The 20,741-nt window shown below is 42.7% G+C and overlaps 1 protein-coding gene across 1 annotated transcript in view; it reads right to left on the minus strand.

The window, feature by feature from the left end:
* Positions 1-20,741, minus strand: part of SLC33A1 (solute carrier family 33 member 1) — a 40,364-nt gene that overhangs the window by 19,145 nt on the left and 478 nt on the right. The window contains exons 2-3 of the mRNA XM_089663993.1: positions 13,864-14,635; positions 11,171-11,361 (exon numbers count right to left, since the gene is read on the minus strand). Coding sequence (XP_089520119.1) covers positions 11,171-11,361; positions 13,864-14,590 — 918 coding nt within the window. The 5' untranslated portion in view covers positions 14,591-14,635. The remainder of the gene's footprint in view (positions 1-11,170; positions 11,362-13,863; positions 14,636-20,741) is intronic.

The raw sequence follows: 20,741 nt of genomic DNA on the forward strand, positions 1-20,741 counted from the left end.
CTTGATCCTTGTTCTTCAATATTTCTGTGATATATTACACTTTCAATATTTTTAACTTCTTCAATCTGATTCAAAGTCGATACTCCTAATGACAATCTAGAATGGTCTCTGGTGTTATTTCTCATTTCATGACTTCTCCTTACATTCTGTTGTCTCTCAGGGGTATGCCCCTCTGGGCTTTTCTGCTGTGCAGGTAGATATTTTCTTATTTAGTTTGATTGGGGAGTTTTTATTCCTCCCCCTTTTGCCGATCTACCCTTCATATTAATAGTAATAATAATAGCTTCTCCTTTCGACTCCCAATCTCTACGAGATCTTTAAAGTAAAACCTAATCTCCATACAGGTGTTCTCTTCCTCGGATCTGATATTTCACAACATAGAATATGACATTTTAATGTCAGATTCATCTTCTCTTTAATTCCTTGCTCCTATTTTCTTTTTGTTATTAATGTCCACCCCCCCTTTCACTGGGTGTTAATAATAGGTAGTGTGTAATGCAGACATTATATTTCACCATTAACAACAGTCACTCACCCTACGTTCTTGGTTCGATTTCAGGATGTCACCAACTATCTTCTTCCCTTGTTTGGGTGCCTGTTGCATGGATGATCACCTTTACATCGGCAGGGGGTCATTAGAGGATGCGGAAGGGTCACCCTCTGTGGAAATTCAGGCTTGGATGTCTCCAGCTCTGCCATCTTAACTCTGGCGTTCCCCAGCTGCTATCATGTGTCTCCGTAGGTCTGGGGGGGACTCGGGAGCTTAAGCTGCATCCTCGCACTAACGTGGCCTGTCTTCTGGCTCCACCACTCCTCCACAGCGGGCAAAGGTTCCTGCCGCTGTCTCGTGTGCACTCCCAGGGTCCACCTCTCCACTCCAGACTCTAACTGCAACTCCCCACTGACGGGATGTTGGCGCCACCACCGACTGCACTCTCAGTCCAAGGAAGTAAGAGTAAAATGAGGTGGGGGATTCGAAGGTCACAGCCGTTTCTCAGGCAGACGAGGCATCAGGAGCTCCTAGCTTTCATGTCCGGCAGATGCCATGTCTCGTATCCTCTCTTCTTTTAACAACACTCTGGTCTGGGTATTGAGACCAGTTGCTGGAATTTTGTGAGAGGAATGTTGTCCCATTCTTGCCTGATATATGTAACTGCTCAACAGTCCTGGGTTTTCGTTTCAATATGTGCCAAATATTTTCAATTGGTGAGAGGTCTAGACAACAGGCAGGCCAGTTAAGCACCTAGTCTCTTCTACTACAAAGCCATGCTGTTGTCATAGATTGAGTATGTGGTTTAGCATTGTCCTGCTGAAATGTGCAAGGCCTGCCCTGAAAAAGACGATGTCTGGATGGGAGCATATGCTGCTGTAAAATCTGGATATACCTTTCAGCATTGATGGTGCCTTTCCAGACGTGCAAGCTGCCCATTCAATATGCACTAATGCACCCTCATGCCATCAGAGATGCAGGCTTTCACACTGAGCATTGATAAAAAGCTGGAAGTGTCCTCTCCTCTTTAGTCCAGAGGACGTAGCACTCATGGATGTCAAAAAAGAATTTCAGATTTCGATAGAACAGTTTTCCACTTTACTACAGATCATTTTAAATAACCTTTGGCCCAGAGAAGACAGCAGTGACTCTAGATCAAGTTCAGATATGGCTTCTTCTTTGCATGACAGCTTTACCTTTCATTTTCGATGGCACAGCAAACTGTGTTTAGACAGTGATTTTTGGAAGTATCCCTGAGCCCATGCTGTGATGTCCATCACAGAATCATGCCTGTTTGTAATGAAGTGCTATCCGAGGGCCCAAAGATCACGGACATCAAATATCACATTTCGGCCTTGTACCCCTCGTGTGCTGTCCGTAGCTGCTGTAATGTTTCATGTATTGTCCCCCCCTCTATTGTACAGCGCTGAGCAAACCCTTTGGCGCTATATAAACTCAATGTAATGTAATGTAATGTCCCTTGTGCACAGAGATTTCTCCAGATTCTCAGAATATTTTAATATTATGTACTGTAGATGATGATATATGTAAAGTCTTTGCAATTTTATGTTGGGGAACATTATTCTGAAATTATTCAACAAATTTTAGACAGCTTTTCACAGATTGGTGAACCTCTGCCCAGGTTTACTTGTGAGACACTCTGGCACTCTAAGATGCCCTTTTTTTACTCATATTTTACTGGCTTTTGCCAGTTAATCTAATTAGTTGCAAAATGTTCATCCAGCTCTTCCTTGTTAGTACCACTTACTTTGCCAGCTTTTTGTTGCCCTGACCCAACTTTTTTGAGAAGTGTTGCTACCATCAAATTTCAGAATGGCCTTATTTCTTTCTTAAAATGGTACATTCTCAGTTTAAACTTTTGTTTTGTACTGTGAATAAAATATGGGATTATGAGTTTTGCAAATCATTGCATTCTGTTTTTATTTCGATTATACACAGCATCCCAACTTTCTTGGAATTGGGGTTGTACTTTATATAGGATAAACATTGGGCAAATGTAGTCTGAAAGTCAAGCAATCAACTGCCACCTGGTAACCCTTCTGAATAAAATTGGGTTCTTGCTGCATTTCCCCTTATGACTGCACTGTCCTACAAAGCTAGCTAATCTAGTTGTGCAAGTTTACACTAAATATTTTAAAGTGTATTTCCACGTTTGCAGCCAAATGTGAATAACACCTACTTTATATTTGTTACATGTCCTCATTCACATAGCAAATATAAAAAAAAAAATAAATGAAAATTGTACCTTACCCTTTTTAGATGGTCCTTTCTGTAAATTCCAAGGAAAAATTATATTTAGTTCTTTTTGTTTATGCAAGGGCCGGGGAGCTGTGTTTGTCATAATTAATCATATCTGTACTGGGGTTCCGGTTTCAGTTTGTTTTTTGATAATCTGTTACCAACTTGTGAAGCAGCAGATCAAACCGATCTGGGTTTGATCTGCTGCTTTGGAGGCCAAAGAAGAGATATGGGTTCTCATACACACCAAAACTCTTCATAAAAAAGACAGGTCATGCCCATGCGATCATAAGGCATGGTATTCATCCCTTGTGATATCAATAAAGTTGATATCCAGGAGCAGTGTGCCCAAGCTGACAGGGAGGAAGAATGTTTGTAAACAAAACAGTCTTCCTCCCCGTTGGAGATGCTTGGAAATCACTGGGCACTGGATGGTAATTACCAGCCGGGACCCGGTGATTGACAGCCGTGGCCGCGAATGGCGGTGCGGGTAGGGTGTGTGCGCCCCCTACCCGGAAATGCAAAATCACGTATATTTATGTGATTTTGCACACCCCTGCCACCCTGTAGCAGTAACTCTGCTATATGTCAGCAGGGAAGTGGTTAAAGTGTACATTTTCCAAAAAATTTGTGTTTGAAAAACCACTCCACAAATGTTGTGTGACAAAAAAATTGCAACACTTGTCATTTTATTCTCTAAGTTATCTGCTTAAAAAATATATATAATGTTTGGGTGTTCTAAGTAATTTTCTAGCAAAAAAAATGCTGATTTCTACATGTATGACAGAAATGTCAAAATTGGTCTTGGGGTTAAGTAGTTTAATACTGTCTGTCATAACAAAGGTTTAAATATTTACAATTGGCCTCCTCCATTGCATGTCAATGAGAACTGGATTTAGACAGTCCCCAGGCTCTCTACTGGGACAGATCACAATGAAAAACTTTCAGTCTGCAATGACACCTTTTCCTAAGTAACATTTAGAAGGTAAGAACTATTTTTTCTGTTATTCTGTTTTAGGCTAGGTTCACACCTATGCAGTTTGCGTTTGATCTGTTTCTGTAGTGCTTTTTGCGTGTTTGCACATGCATTTTTGCCACGTTTTTGATGCCTTTTGCATTTTTTTTTTTATTTGTTGCTGGGCAGAATAAAACACAACAAAAATGCATCATAAACGCAGTACTTGCTTTTCTGAAACGTCTCCATTAAATTCTATAGAACCAAGCTATGTTTTGCGTTTAAAAATGTCCCTGACCCTTTCCAAAAAACACAACGGGTGAAAACGTGGAGATGTGAACCTGACCCATAGGAAATCATGTTAAATAGACTGCTGTGCGTTTCTGCAAAATGCAGCGGAAAACGCAGTGTGAACCTAGATTTAGGCATGCTTTGTGAATAGGAACATATAAAAAACAGATAGTTGTGTTTTCTCAAATGTGACTGCAAAAGTGGAAATACACTATGTGGTTACATTTACAAGCATGTCTAAATTTCAGTTTAGCTGCATTTAGAAGACTTTTCTAAAAGCAGCTAGACCAGGGGTGGGCAAACTTTTTGACTTGAGGGCCGCAATGGGTTCATATATTGGACCCGGGGGCCGGACCAAGAGTAGATGAATGATGTGTATGTGTCATCCATAGTAAGTATAGTAATATTCCCCCATAGTAAGCATAGTAATTAATCCCCCATATAGTAATTCATCCCCCATAGTAATTCATCCCCCATATAGTAATTCATCCCCCATATAGTAATTCATCCCCCATATAGTAATTCATCCCCCATATAGTAATTCATCCCCCATAGTAATTCATCCCCCATAGTAATTCATCCCCCATATAGGAATTCATCCCCCATATAGGAATTCATCCCCCATAGTAATTCATCCCCCATAGTAATTCATCCCCCATATAGTAGTTATCCCCCATATAGTAGTTATCCCCCATATAGTAGTTATCCCCCATATAGTAATTCATCCCCCATAGTAATTCATCCCCCCTATAGTAATTCATCCCCCATATAGTAATTCATCCCCCCTATAGTAATTCATTCCCCATATTAATTCATCCTCCATATTAAGTCCCCAAGTCCCCCGTGTCAATTCACTTACCTTTGCTCCGCGCGTTCCTCTCGCCGCGTTCCCGCGCCATTCTGGTGTAGCATGAAAATCTGTCTCCTATGAGGATCTGTCCCCCTCGACGTATCTGCGCATGTGCCAGTTTCAGGCATTAGCAGCCGATCGGCGATCTCCGGCACATGCGCAGATACGTCGAGGGGGACAGATCCTCATAGGAGACAGATTTTCATGCTACACCGGTCTTCAGGGCGGACTGTGAGAGGAGCCTATCGGGAGCCTAGCTCCACGGGCCGGATTAAAATCATGTTATTCATATGTATCGATTAGCAACATTTAGTTGCAGTTTAGCGGTGTTTAAGAAAAGAAGACAAGTGCTGTGTCCAGGGTCGACTATCTGCAGTAAATGTGCATTGGGTTTATGCACATAGCTAGGAATATAAATATCCTGTGTTATGAACTTCTGAATACTGCATTTAGCAGCAGATAATGACACACTTCCCCTTTGCTTCATAAAATGTTGGTATTCCTTCTCATGTTGGTTCTCATACATCCTCATGCTCACGGGAGTCACGGCTGGGCACAGTGCACATGCACTGGTTGTAAATAGCAGTGCACGTTTAGGAGATATTTACTGTACCTACAGGTAAGCCGTATCATAGGATTACCTTTAGATACAAGACAACAACGGGGAGTTTACTACTGCTTTAAGTTAGTTTACCATATCATTTATTTGTTGATGGATAAATGATTTTAAACAAATGTTTATGCAGTTATAATATAAACCAAAAGTCTTCCTACTCCCTCCCCGGTTCTTCTGGTTATTCTACATTTTAGAATGGTTGCCACCAGAAATACTCTAAGTAGCTTGTTTGTTAATCAAACAATCGCCTGGGTGTAAAAGAGAAGAGCAAACATATCCGGCTCTTTAAGGAAGACGTTCAAGACTACAAACAGAGCAGATTTTCATTGTTGTTTTTTAAATTGTTCAGTAATAAAATAAACAGATTGTATAAGATATTTTGCTCAAGTATTTCTTTGTACAACTGCTTTTACTAATAGGTTCATTTCACTAAACAGCAATTATTAGATAGGGATGTTGAGAGTGTAGCATATTAATAGGATTTATTGTAAATCTGTGCTTCAGCAATATAAATATCCTGTGTTAGGAACTTCTGAATACTGCAGGCCAACAATTCCCTAAGCTTTCATTAAATGAGAAACAGAAATATATGAAAAATAAACCTTTATCCGTTATTCTATAGTAAATGAAACAAAGAATCTGAGTGGCTACTGGGGGCAAATTCTCATATTTTCATGTTTTTTTTGTTTGTTTAAAAAAATCTCAAAGTACGGTTATACCAGTAATGCAACTTTATATACCGTATTTTCCGGCGTATAAGACGACTGGGCGTATAAGACGACCCCCTACTTTTCCTGTTAAAATATAGGGTTTGAGCTATACTCGCCGTATAAGACTACCCCTCTTCCAACACACACCAAATAAAAATGAAAAAAACATCAGATTTGATTTCAATATGGTATGGTATTTCAGTATGGTATTCCAATGATGGGGTGCTATTCCTCCCACTGACACCAATGATGGGACACTATTCCTCCCACTGACACCAATGATGGGGCACTATTCCTCCCACTGACACCAATGATGGGGCATTATTCCTCCCACTGACACCAATGATGGGGCACTATTTCATCCACTGATACCAATGATGGGACACTATTCCTCCCACTGACACCATTGATGGAGCCCCATCATTAGTGTCAGTGTGTGAGGAATAGTGCCCCATCATTAGTCAGTGGGAGGAATAGTGCCCCATCATTAGTCAGTGGGAGGAATAGTGCCCCATCATTAGTCAGTGGGAGGAATAGTGTCCCATCATTAGTGTTAGTGGGAGGAATAGTGTCCCATCATTGGTGTCAGTGGGAGGAATAGTGCCCCATCATTGGTGTCAGGGGGAGGAATAGTGTCCCATCATTGGTGTCAGTGGGAGGAATAGTGCCCCATCATTGGTGTCAGGGGGAGGAATAGTGTCCCATCATTGGTATCAGTGGGAGGAATAGCACCCCATCATTGTTGTCAGTGGGAGGAATAGTGTCCCATCATTGGTGTCAGTGGGAGGAATAGTGCCCCATCATTGGTATTAGTGGGAGGAATAGTGCCCCATCATTGGTATCAGTGGGAGGAATAGCGCCCCATCATTGGTATCAGTGGCAGGAATTGCGCCCCATCATTGATGTCAGTGGGAGGAATAGCGCCCATCATTGGTATCAGTGGCAGGAATTGCACCCAATCATTGGTGTCAGTGGGAGGAATAGTGCCCCATCATTGGTGTCAGTGGGAGGAATAGTGCCCCATCATTGGTGTCAGTGGGAGGAATAGTGCCCCATCATTGGTGTCAGTGGGAGGAATAGTGCCCCATCATTGGTATCAGTGGGAGGAATAGTGCCCCATCATTGGTGTCAGTGGGAGGAATAGTGCCCCATCATTGGTGTCAGTGGGAGGAATAGTGCCCCATCATTGGTGTCAGTGGGAGGAATAGTGCCCGATCATTTGTGTCAGTGGGAGGAATAGTGCCCCATCATTGGTGTCAGTGGGAGGAATAGTGCCCCATCATTGGTGTCAGTGGGAGGAATAGTGCCCCATCATTGGTGTCAGTGGGAGGAATAGTGCCCCATCATTGGTGTCAGTGGGAGGAATAGTGCCCCATCATTGGTATCAGTGGGGAGAATAGTGCCCCATCATTGGTATCAGTGGGAGGAATAGTGTCCCATCATTGGTATCAGTGGGAGGAATAGTGCCCCATCATTGGTGTCAGTGGGGAGAATAGTGCCCCATCATTGGTGTCAGTGGGAGGAATAGTGCCCCATCATTGGTGTCAGTGGGAGGAATAGTGCCCCATCATTGGTGTCAGTGGGAGGAATAGTGCCCCATCATTGGTGTCAGTGGGGAGAATAGTGCCCCATCATTGGTGTCAGTGGGGAGAATAGTGCCCCATCATTGGTGTCAGTGGGAGGAATAGTGCCCCATCATTGGTGTCAGTGGGGAGAATAGTGCCCCATCATTGGTGTCAGTGGGGAGGAGAAGTAGTGCCCCATCGTTGGTATCAGTGGGGAGAATAGTGCCTCATCGTTGGTGTCAGTGGGGGAGGAACAGTGCCTCATCGTTGGTGTCAGTGTGGAGGAGGAATAGTGCCCCATCGTTGGTGTCAGTGGGTGAGAGGAGCGGCTGCTCCTTCTTCCAGTTCGGCAGCTCGATTTTCACAGGGCCGCTCGGCTCCGCCTCCTCGCCGGTGATTGGTCACCAGTGTGCCTTTCCAGTGCTGGTGCCCAATCACCGGTGAGGAGGCGGAGCCGAGCGGCCACGTGACCATCGAGCCGCCGAACTGAAAGAAGGAGCAGCCGCGCTTCCTGGACCGGATCGTCGTGGGACCGGAGCCAGGTAAGGTACAGCAGCCCCTCTGCCCACCCCTGTACTTAGTGTCCGTGGGAGGAGGAGGGGGGGCGCCGCGCCGCCCCTCGAAAAAGTGCCACCCTGACCCGGCTCGCACCGGCGTATAAGACGACCCCCGACTTTTCAGAAGATTTTCAGGGGTTGAAAAGTCGTCTTATACGCCGGAAAATACGGTACCTATAAATTAGTAATTTGCCAATTTAAAGTGGAGCTCTACCCAAAAAGTTCCGCTTTATGAAATGGTTCCCCATGAAAAATTGGCACCTTTGGGGAGCGGGTACCCGATTTTGACAGGTATTTGCTCCCACTTCCGCACTGACTGCCTAGGCGATCAGAAGCGGAATTTCTGCTCCCCCCCTCGATCTCTTCAGTCTTCTGGGACACGTCACAGGTCCAAGAAGACTGCAGGACCAGTCACAATGCATAGCGCTACTCACCCATGCACTGTGGGCACCCTGTTGTGAAGATGCAAGCTGTAACAGCCAGGTGCCCACATTTAAGATGCCAACGCCGAAGAGAGAAGACAGTCAGTGAACCCATTTGGGGTGAACTGGATCGTGGGACAGGTGAGTGGCTGTTTTTTTGTAGCTGCTGACTTTTATTTTTTTCAGTGGAGACTGGACAACCGCTTTAAGTCTTTCTTTATCGCTGTGGGCTGTAATTCTGTTAACATTTTGCACTTCATGTGGTTGGACAACGTTTTGCATTCAACAAGCACCAATGCCACTTACATTCCAAGCCCTCCTAACCATGATACAGTGGGGGTTATTTACTAAAATTGGATAGTGCAAAATCTGGTGCAATTCTGCAGAGAAACCAATCAGCTTCCAGGTTTTATTGCCAAAGCTTAAAGTAGTTGTAAAGGCTGAAGGCTTTTTTACCTTCATGCATTCTGTGTACAGCAGATCCCACAGCCCCCTCAATACTTACGTGAGGACACACGGAGCAGCTGGTGTCTCCATAACAATAAGAATAGGAAAGATTCCTCCTGCGCTAAACAGATAGTAATATAAACATACACAAGCAGCTACCACCTTTAACCGATACCAAAGGTGCAAAATGATATTACATAATATTGGTGTAGCGCTATATAATATAAATCAATAAGAAATATATAAATATATCATTAGAGCATTAGTAAACGTGAATAGGTGATAAATCCTTCAAGGATCTATATAACGTGAATCATCAAGTGATATTGTGCAAAATATACCTGGTCCCAAATATGGACCTATAATACAGTGCCAAAAAACACCCAATCGCAGATTGGGATAAATAAAGTGACACAGTGAGTACCAAACAATGAAATAACTGAAATCCGCCCTGTGAGGACGTCGGATGACGAAACTAGTAGGGCGGGGCTTCTTTTGGATGTGATGTCAGGACGCTCCTCGTAGACTGTCGGCTGTGATATCGCGGTGAGCGAGGCTCATCCCTGTTTTCCTGAGGCTGTCATTGCTGGTGTCGGCTAGACACCCTGTTTGTGAGTGCATTTCTGACGTTTTAATAAAACATTTTGGTTTTAAACGTACTGCACCATGATTTCCTTTCTTGATTCCCCGAACATGATCTATGGTATGGAGACGTGATGACTACCTACTGTTAAGGCTATTCCATATTGTGCTGACTGGCTACTTGCAGTATATTGCTCCCAGTTTGGATTACTTCTGCTGATCATCGCTCCCAGAGCAAACGCTATCTTTGCTGACTTATAATCTGGTCAGCATGGAGCTCTGGTGAGTATACCCATTTCATTTGGTGGTGGATTTTGTTTTGCACGGTGTTTGATTTATACAAGATTTCAGAATTGCTTAATTACTTTGTTATGGTGGATGGACTTTTATATAAAATTTTTTCTATCACGGACATCATTATTTTAAACTAATAATTTTTGTATTTACTTATATTTAGCGCACTCTTTGATTTATTCCCGTTTACTAATGCTTTAATGATATATTTATAGATTTCTTATTGATCTATATTATATAGCGCTACACCAATATTAGGTAATATCATTATGCCTCCATAGCAAGCTGCTTGCTGTGGAGGCACCCAACAAGGAGGGGCCAGGAGAGCCTGCAGAGAACCTGAGAAGAGGGGGATCCAAGCTACTCTGTGCAAAACCACTGCGCAAAACAGGTAAGTATAGCATGTTTGTTATTTTACAAAGAAAAAAAAATTAACCTTTAATTGAACAAGCTAAAGATAGAAACTGATTGCCTACCATGCACAGCTGCACCAGTTTTGGTAAATCTCCCCCTGTAAGTCAACTTTATCCTTTGCAGCAGGACAAGGTTAAACTACCAGAGAAGGCAAAAAACATATTTTATTATAAAGCATATCTTAGGTATGTGCAGATTCATTGTATTACTCAGGAAGTACCCCAAAATCACAAGAATTCTCTAAATACATTAGCAAAAAACGGTCACCTCTTGTGACAGGTAATGTGTAATGGTGTGTACTGCATTACCCACAGCTGTCTGCTTTTTCTAAATCCCCCCTCTGCAGGGTCTCTTTCACAGTGGCTGGATGCTGTCCTCAGCATCAGTTTTCTGCCGCTGTTAGGCCCCTTTCATATGGGCATCATCTATTCAGATACCTTTACACATAGAAACAACTGATACGGTTTATATTAGTTTTTACATCCAGTTTTTACATCCATTTTCAGTTCAGTTTACATCCGCCTGCTGGTGCCCTTAACAACCAAGACTCATCCCTGCTGTCAGCTTCCTTTCAGAGGAGAAGCTTTATAATCTATGAATGAATACAAAGCTTTCTTTGATTGGCTGGGACAATTTTTCAATGAAAATAAATAAATATCTGAATATTTAAAATTACTGCTAACATTGTACATACTTGAAACACACACAGTTCACTCACCTTTGCTGTCAGAATCATGAGGCAAAATTTAAGGACGGCAGGCATCCTGATTATACTGAACAGGAGACTGTATGCTTCTTTCACACTCTCTGTCTCTTCTCTATTAGCTCTTTCTGCAGAGTTTTCCTTTTTCAGAACAGCCACTAGCGTTGTAGTGAAGAAAAATACTGTTCCCCAGAAGAACAAGAAGTCTGGAGACAAACATGAAGTATGAAATTAAATAAAAAGATGATTTTTTTTTCAAATTTGTTGATGACTTTTTAAAGTGGTTGTAAACCGCAGACATGAAAACTGAATAAAACAAGTATTTCTGTAGTGTTTACTTGCCTCTCTCCAAAGCACTAACTGTCATTTCTCTCTGCTGTCTAGTTCCTCTGTTACCAGCATGATTTACTTCTGACAAGTTTTCCTGACACCAAGGGCTAAAAAGGTGACATGGGGAAGAACCACTAGCCTCAGCTCTGTTCCTGTGTGCTGTGTGAATGGGGGTGTGTCCCGTCCCTCCCATCAGCTCTCAGAGCTCTTGTACAGTGTGTAACTGCTGCTCTCTGCCCCCTGCTTTGTGAGTCTGTAAAAAATCATTTTCATCTCTGCGTTTTACAAAGAAGTACAGGACAAATGCGGCAGATAAACAGGTACAACTTATGTAGGAGGATTGGTTTCATCCTTGTTTATCACCTGAGGCCAGTCATGTCACAGGGTATAGGTAAGGGTTTAAAACCAATTTAACTGACAAACCACATAAATGAAATTCACTGCTAATTAACTCAAGAAGAGGAAAAGGACTGGTGTTAGTGGATATCTGAGAAGCATTTCTGAAGACTCTGGAAGGTAGAGCTTGCCTTGTAAACTGGATGATATGCAGCAGTATTTATGCATTTACTTCTGCTTTTGTCATGCATCCCTTTCATTTCTCTATACAAATCACTGAGAATACAGACTGAATGCAAGTGAATGCATTGTTTCCCTGGAAACATGCTGTATTTGACCTAAATGACCCGAAGTGCATTATTTAATAACACAGGAAATGATACAGCAGAAGAAAGTTACTCATAGCAACTAATACAGTGGTATCACTGCACCCTTATCAGGGTGGCTTTGATTTAAATTAAGTGGATTTAAATCACTAGTGAAAAGGCTCGATTTAAATCATATCATAGTTTTTAAAGAGCAACTGTGATCTCTGTCCCGCAGCGGCTCCTCCTCTGACCCACTGTTAACTCACCAACAGTTCCATTCACTTTAATGGGACGGCTGGTGATGTGGCAGAAACACAACAAAGTGAGGGACGTGGCGGCAGCAGGTGAGTGGATGCCTACTAACAGGTACTGCCATGATGGATCTAATATGACAGGTGCTCTTTAAATGTAAGGAATCCAACTCATTCTTGCTGGTAGTTAGAATCTTTAATATTTGCAAACCAAATGAAGGTTTCCTTTTTAGAATAATAAGCTGTCAGGTTAGTAAAACAGCGATATCAGAACCGATTTTAGGTTAATAGGTTAATCACACATAGCTGGAGAACGACTCAAATTCTTTTATTTCATGTTTTTTCTCATGGGTACTGTGAAATTGTGTGAATGCATCAATGCAGTGCATGTTATCTCAGCTTGCAGAGCGTGGATTCATTGAATGAGTTTACCAAAATGTAAATATTGCAGAATATACGGCCTCATGCTACACAACTAAGCTCCAATTCATGCTGAATAAACTAAATTATTAATGTATCTTAAATAGATTTCTACTCCAAAAGCATTTTATTAAAATAAAAAAAAATCTGATTTAAATAAAAAAATTCCTATTTGCTAAATTTTGTTTTACAAAATCAACGCTTTTTATCCACCCTGTCTCTTATTATCTATAGCAAATTCACTCATGCAGTTCCTGAACACTAACACTATATACTATCTGCATGAGTTGCTTCTGAAAGGTTTTCCTGATGAGAAAAAAAGGTAACAGGGAAGGGAGCTCCAGCAGAGAGCCTGTGATTGACAGCCTCAGCTCTGTTCCTGTTCCCTCCAATCAGCTCTCAGCTCTCCTCACTGAGCTCTGAATAATGTAATATTTCAGCTCTGCAAAACGTAATTTCAGCTCCCCAGCCCATGTTTTCTGAAATCTCAGACAAGCTTATAAATTCTGCACTTTGATTGGCTGTAAAAAAGAGAAGACTGCAGATAAACAGGTACAACCCAGTAGGAGGATTTGTTTCCTCTCTATATCACCTGAGGCCAGTCACTTCACTGGGTATATATGAGGTTTTACAACCAATTTAACATAGAGGAACTGTTGAAATACTGCTTCAGTTTCAGGGAACATCTGCTAATATTTACTATATCAACAGTTCACAGTACACTAGCCTGATGGTGTCAGTTGGAAGAATGCTCCTTACATTTGTGGTCATTGGGGAGACTCCCCCCATACAGAAAGTTGAGAAGCAAAAGTTGCTCATTGCTCAACGAACCTGCAGCAGCCTCTGAAGGAATCCTGGTTGAGTAAGGCTGCACTAGAGCAATGATAGTCTGCAACCATATAAACATGACAGCCTCAGTTTTTCTAAGGTCTGATAAGCTCAAAGCATTTCACAAGTTTAGAAGTATGATTTAGACTAAAGAGGTCCAATTTAGAAGTCATAAGGAGTCTGTGTACATATAGGTAAGGCAATGTAATAATATTCAATAAAGCAGAAACTATACCTGGAAGAGTAACCAATCCATTAGGTTGTGGTGTAGACCTCAAGTACTTGTTGCAGAAGTCTTTAGATTCAAGAGCAAGAAACAGGACGTTACCCATGAAGTATCCAGCTGTTTGCCCCACTGAATTGCATGTGGACGCATACCCCACATTTTCTCTGGACAGCATAGTGAGAGCCCAGCCATCCACAGCTACATCCTGCGTGGCAGCCAAGAACTCAAAGAGGAAGAAAGTAGTGGTTAAAGCAAGCATGTCAGGTCCATGATCGCCTCCAAGGAGATCATCCACTGTATAGGACAGGAACACCATAAACAGTCCTATCAAGTACTGCGTAGGAACCAGCCAAGATTTCCTTCGGCCAAACTTCTTGATGTAAAGAGAATCTACTAATGGTGCCCAGAGCAACTTCAGGCTGAATGGCCAGAAGACAAAGCTGAAAATGGCTTGGTCTGTATAACTAACGTTTTTACTCTGGAGGATTAAAGGAATGCTTCCTGCTAGTCCCAGAGGAATTCCCTGCAAAATGTATAAGAAGAGCAGCAAAAGAATATTTCCTAGCTCTCCTCTGATACCTGTTAGTCCTCTATGTGCAGGCACTTCCGAATCTTGGATCAATGTTTCTCTGTCTCCTTCCTCCATTCCTTCTGGATAGTTTTGGTCATTACTGTTTAAACTGGGATACTGATAGTGCTGTCGGCGCTGCCTGCTATCCTTCTGAGCAAGCGTCATTTTCTTTTCTTTCTTTGGCTTACTTGCACTGATGAAATGTTCAATCTAAATTCAAGAAAGATAGGAAAAATTATTGTGCAAAATTCAATTTTATTAACAAATTTGCTCTTAAAAAGCAACAGATATTTAAGCCTAAAAAAGAGGAGTGATGTCAATGCAGCCTTGCCAAGCAAATGGCTGAAGAGTCAGAACCTGGAAGACTGGGAGAAGAGTAGCACTTGTGACCAACGGGAGCACTGACAGCAGGAGGAGATCACTAGCCAGGTAAGTCTGCCAGAATGTTCTAAAATGCTGTGCATACTACCTTCTTATGGCTAGGGGCAGCACAGTGGCTAAGTGGTTAGGTCTTCCACCTAGCAGCAATAGGGTCATCTGTTCAAATGCCAACCATGGCACTACCTGCCTGGAGTTTGCATGTTCTCCCTGTAGCTGTGAGGGTTTCCTCCCACACTCCAAAGACACGCTGGTAGGTTAATTGGTTCCTGTCTAAAATGGCCCTACTATGTGTATGCATGAAAGTGTGTTAGGGACCTTAGATCTGGGCTTGACGAATTTGCTTTTTTGCTTTGAATCTAGGAGCCAGCTAAAAAAGTTAGGAGGCAGTTTTTTTTTACAGTAACAAAGTTTATTTTCAGTGCTGGAGAGAACATGTCCAACCAGCAAGTGCCATGCTGAGTGCTGTAGCTCCTTCACAGCTGGAAATCCATAAGTTGTCTCCATCCTGAACACATCATCCATAGTCACCTGATTTCTGATCCTCCATACAATACACAGCCCCCCCCCCCAACCTCACTTGAGCCTGTCAATTTGGGGGGCAATATTGGACCTCCTCAGGCTACCATCGCTGGGGATCTCCATGTTCAGCTCCACTTTCTCCTGAGCCATAATGATGCTCCCCAGATCCTCCTCCCTCCCCAGTACAAGGCCTCATTACACAAGCTCAGGGCTCAATCTTGCAACCAGGGAAGATGATTGCCACTCTGGAGGGCCCTGCTCATGGAGTTTACAATCTAAAGAGAGGGGGAGGTGGTACAAAAAGTAATAGCTGCAGGGGATGATCTGATGGAGGTGACTCAAGTACACTTCTTAGGTGGAGGTGGAGGAGGGGTAGGCTTCCCTGAATAAATGAGTTTTCAAGGATCATAATTTCAAGGCTTCCCTGAATAAATGAGTTTTCAAGGATCAGGGTAGGAGCTAACCGGTCATACTACTCATGCAGGGAGTTCCAGAGGATAGGAGAGGCTCTGGAGAAGTCTTGGAGGGAGCGTGGGAGTAGGTAACAAGGGAACTGGAGAGAAGGAGGCCTTGGGAGGAATGGAAAGGATGGTTTGGGCGATATCTGCAGATGAGGTTGGTGATGTAGCTGGGGGTGATTTTGTGGATGGCCTTGTATGTTGTGGTTAGTATTTTGAATTTTATACATTGGGCTAGTGCAGTGGTGGGCAACCTTTTTTTTCAACTGAGCCAAATCTCGCCAAAACCATGATTGAAATTTATTTTGAGAGCCACATTTTTAAAACTGAAAATACATCTCCCATATAGTAATTCATCCCCCATAGTAATTCATCCCCCATATAGTAATTCATCCCCCATAGTGTAATTCATCCCCCATAGTAATTCATCCCCCATCGTAATTCATCCCCCATAGTAATTCATCCCCCATAGTAATTCATCCCCCATATAGTAATTCATCCCCCATATAGTAATTCATCCTCCATATAGTAATTCATCCCCCATAGTAATTCATCCCCCATATAGTAATTCATCCCCCATAGTAATTCATCCCCCATATAGTAATTCATCCCCCATAGCAATTCATCCCCCGTATAGTATTTCATCCCTCGTATAGTATTTCATCCCCCGTATAGTATTTCATCCCTCATATAGTATTTCATCCCTCATATAGTATTTCATCCCCCATATAGTAATTCATCCCTCATATAGTATTTCATCCCTCATATAGTATTTCATCCCTCATATAGTATTTCATCCCCCCATATAGTATTTCATCCCCCCATATAGTATTTCATCCCCCCATATAGTATTTCATCCCTCATATAGTATTTCATCCCTCATATAGTATTTCATCCCTCATATAGTATTTCATCCCCCCATATAGTATTTCATCCCTCATATAGTATTTCATCCCTCATATAGTATTTCATCCCTCATATAGTAATTCATCCCTCATATAGTATTTCATCCCTCATATAGTATTTCATCCCCCCATATAGTATTTCATCCCCCCATATAGTATTTCATCCCTCATATAGTATTTCATCCCTCATATAGTAATTCATCCCCCATATAGTAATTCATCCCTCATATAGTATTTCATCCCTCATATAGTAATTCATCCCCCATATAGTAATTCATCCCCCATATAGTAATTCATCCCCCATATAGTAATTCATCCCTCATATAGTAATTCATCCCTCATATAGTATTTCATCCCTCATATAGTATTTCATCCCCCCATATAGTAATTCATCCCTCATAAAGTAATTCATCCCTCATATAGTATTTCATCCCCCACAGTACTATCCCCCCCCCCCTTCTAGTAAGCCAAGTCCCCCGTGTCAATTCACTTACCTTTTGCGTTCCTCTCGCTGTCTTCCCGCGCCGTTCGGGTCTTCAGGGCGGACTGTGAGAGGAGCCTAGCTCCCCTCCCCTCACGTTCGGCACGCTGCCCCGCCTACACACATCCTGACAGCCACATCCGCGGGCCGGATTAAAAGGTCCGCGCGGACTTTTGGGGCTGCCAACCGAGAGGAGGCAGGGGAGCGGCCGACCGAGAGGAGGGAGGGGAGCAGGCGCCCGGCACACAGAAGAGCCGCATTAGAGTGGGTAAAGAGCCGCATGTTGCTCGCGAGCCGCGGCTTGCCGACCACTGGGCTAGTGGAAACCAGTGAAGAGATTGGTAGAGAGGGGCAGCAATCACGAATCGGTTAGTAAGATGTATTAATCTAGCAGCAGCATTCATAATAGACTAAAGGGGGGATAGTCTGTATAGGGGTAGGCCAGTGAGGAGGGAGTTGCAGTAGTCAAGGCGGGAAATAACCAAGGAGTGAATAAGCTGTTTTGTGGTGTCGTTGGTCAGGAACGGGCGAATTCTGGAAATGTTGCGGAGGTAAGATTTAGCCAGTGATTGGATGTGGGGGCTGAAGGAGAGGTCAGAGTCTAAGACTACACCTAGCACCCTGGCATGTGGGGAGGGACCAATGGTTGTGCCGTTGATCTCAATGGTAAAGTCATGGGGAGGGGATCGGGGAGGAGGAAATATTACAAGCTGAGTTTTAGAAAGACTGAGTTTGAGAAAGTGGTATGACATCCATACGGATACAGTCAGGTCCATAAATATTGGGACATCGACACAATTCTAACATTTTTGGCTCTATACACCACCACAATGGATTTGAAATGAAACGAACAAGATGTGCTTTAACTGCAGACTATCAGATTTAATTTGAGGGTATTTACATCCAAATCAGGTGAACGGTGTAGGAATTACAACAGTTTGCATATGTGCCTCCCACTTGTTAAGGGACCAAAAGTAATGGGAGAGAATAATATTCATAAATCAAACTTTCACTTTTTAATACTTGGTTGCAAATCCTTTTCAGTCAATTACAGCCTGAAGTCTGGAACGCATAGACATCACCAGACACTGGGTTTCATCCCTGGTGATGCTCTGCCAGGCCTCTACTGCAACTGTCTTCAGTTCCTGCTTATTCTTGGGGCATTTTCCCTTCAGTTTTGTCTTCAGCAAGTGAAATGCATGCTCAATCGGATTCAGGTCAGGTGATTGACTTGGCCATTGCATAACATTCCACTTCTTTCCCTTAAAAACTCTTTGGTTGCTTTTGCAGTATGCTTTGGGTCATTGTCCATCTGCACTGTGAAGCGGCGTCCAATGAGTTCTGAAGCATTTGGCTGAATATGAGCAGATAATATTGCCGAAACAGTTCAGAATTCATCCTGCTGCTTTTGTCAGCAGTCACATCATCAATAAATACAAGAGAACCAGTTCCATTGGCAGCCATACATGCCCACGCCATGACACTATCACCACCATGCTTTACTGATGAGGTGGTATGCTTAGGATCATGAGCAGTTCCTTTCCTTCTCCATACTCTTCTCTTCCCATCACTCTGGTACAAGTTGATCTTGGTCTCATCTGTCCATAGGATGTTGTTCCAGAACTGTGAAGGCTTTTTTAGAAGTCATTTGGCAAACTCTAATCTGGCCTTCCTGTTTTTGAGGTTCACCGATGGTTTACATCGTGTGGTGAACCCTCTGTATTCACTCTGGTGAAGTCTTCTCTTGATTGTTGACTTTGACACACATACACCTACCTCCTGGAGAGTGTTCTTGATCTGGCCAACTGTTGTGAAGGGTGTTTTCTTCACCAGGGAAAGAATTCTTCGGTCATCCACCACAGTTGTTTTCCGTGGTCTTCCGGGTCTTTTGGTGTTGCTGAGCTCACCGATGCGTTCCTTCTTTTTAAGAATGTTCCAAGCAGTTGTTTTGGCCACGCCTAATGTTTTTGCTATCTCTCTGATGGGTTTGTTTTGTTTTTTCAGCCTAATGATGGCTTGCTTCACTGATAGTGACAGCTCTTTGAATCTCATCTTGAGAGTTGACAGCAACAGATTCCAAATGCAAATAGCACACTTGAAATGAACTCTGGACCTTTTATCTGCTCATTGTAATTGGGATAATGAGGGAATAACACACACCTGGCCATGGAACAGCTGAGAAGCCAATTGTCCCATTACGTTTGGTCCCTTAACAAGTGGGAGGCACATATGCAAACTGTTGTAATTCCTACACCATTCACTTGATTTGGATGTAAATACCCTCAAATTAAAGCTGACAGTCTGCAGTAAAGCACATCTTGTTCGTTTCATTTCAAATCCATTGTGGTGGTGTATAGAGCCAAAAATGTTAGAATTGTGTCGATGTCCCAATATTTATGGACCTGACTGTATGTCGCTCAGTAAACGTAAGAGTTGAGAGATCGATAGGGCACATAGAAAACAGTTGTGCCCTTACAGAATGCGTGCAGAAAAACAGACATATATGCACCATGGTGGGAACGAGGCCTTAATTCCTTTAACTGATTCCCAAAACAGTTACATACAAGCAACTTTGTAGCTTTGTAAAGCTTATTATACATACTACTCCTAGAAAAACAACCTGAATCTGACCGGGTATCAGCCTTTTGTAGTCTTAGTACAGCAGAGCTGGAGTATGAAAGAAGAAGCAGCACACTTTATGTGTTACATAGTTAGGTTGAAAAAAGAAAGAAGTCCATCTAATTCAGCCAGAAAAAAAACTAGAAAACATCTATATACAACCGTCTTTCTCAACCTTTTCAACACAGAGGAACCCTTGAAATAATTCTTCAGTCTCAGGGAACCCCTACTAATTTTTACAACTCCTGATACATTAGTGTAATGTCAGTGGAAAGAGTTTCTTTACACTTGTGGTCTTTGGGATGAATTACCAACCATGGCACCTCTGGCCTGGAATTTGCATGTTCTCCCTATGCCTACATGGGTTTCCTCCGGGTACTATGGTTTCTTCTCACACGCCAAAGACATGCAGGTAGGTTAACTGGCTCCTGTCTAAATTGGCCCTAGTATGTGTATGTATGAATGTAAGTTAGATTTTATGCTCCTTAAAGCGGAGTTCCACTCAACCTATCAAAAAATAAAAGTCAGCAGATACAAAACTGCAGCTCCTGACTTTTAAAAAACAGCCACTTACCTGTCCCTCGGTCCTGTGGTGTGTCCTATACCCATAGCTGATCCAGTGAAAGACAAAAACAACCCCATTAAAGCTTGATCCAATTTTCTCCAGGGGGGGGGGGGATTTGCTTCCTGATCCCCCAGGAGGTAGTCGGATATTCCCTGGATCAACTAACCCTGGTGTTACAATCTATCAATGTTGATAGCCAGTTATATTTTTAATTTAGGACTGCATCCAGATCTTTTTGAAACTCTCTTCTGAGCTGGCCAGAACTAGTTCTTCAGGGAGCCTATTCCACATGCGCACGGTTCTTATTGTGAAGAAGCCATTCCGTACTTGGAGGTAAACCTTTTTTTTTCCTCCAGATGTAAAGAATGCCACCTTGTCCTCTGTAATG

This window comes from Staurois parvus, unplaced genomic scaffold (assembly GCF_062004578.1).
Source record: "Staurois parvus isolate SC_StPar_1 unplaced genomic scaffold, SC_StPar_1.0 ptg001806l, whole genome shotgun sequence".
NCBI classification, from domain to species: Eukaryota; Metazoa; Chordata; class Amphibia; order Anura; family Ranidae; genus Staurois; species Staurois parvus.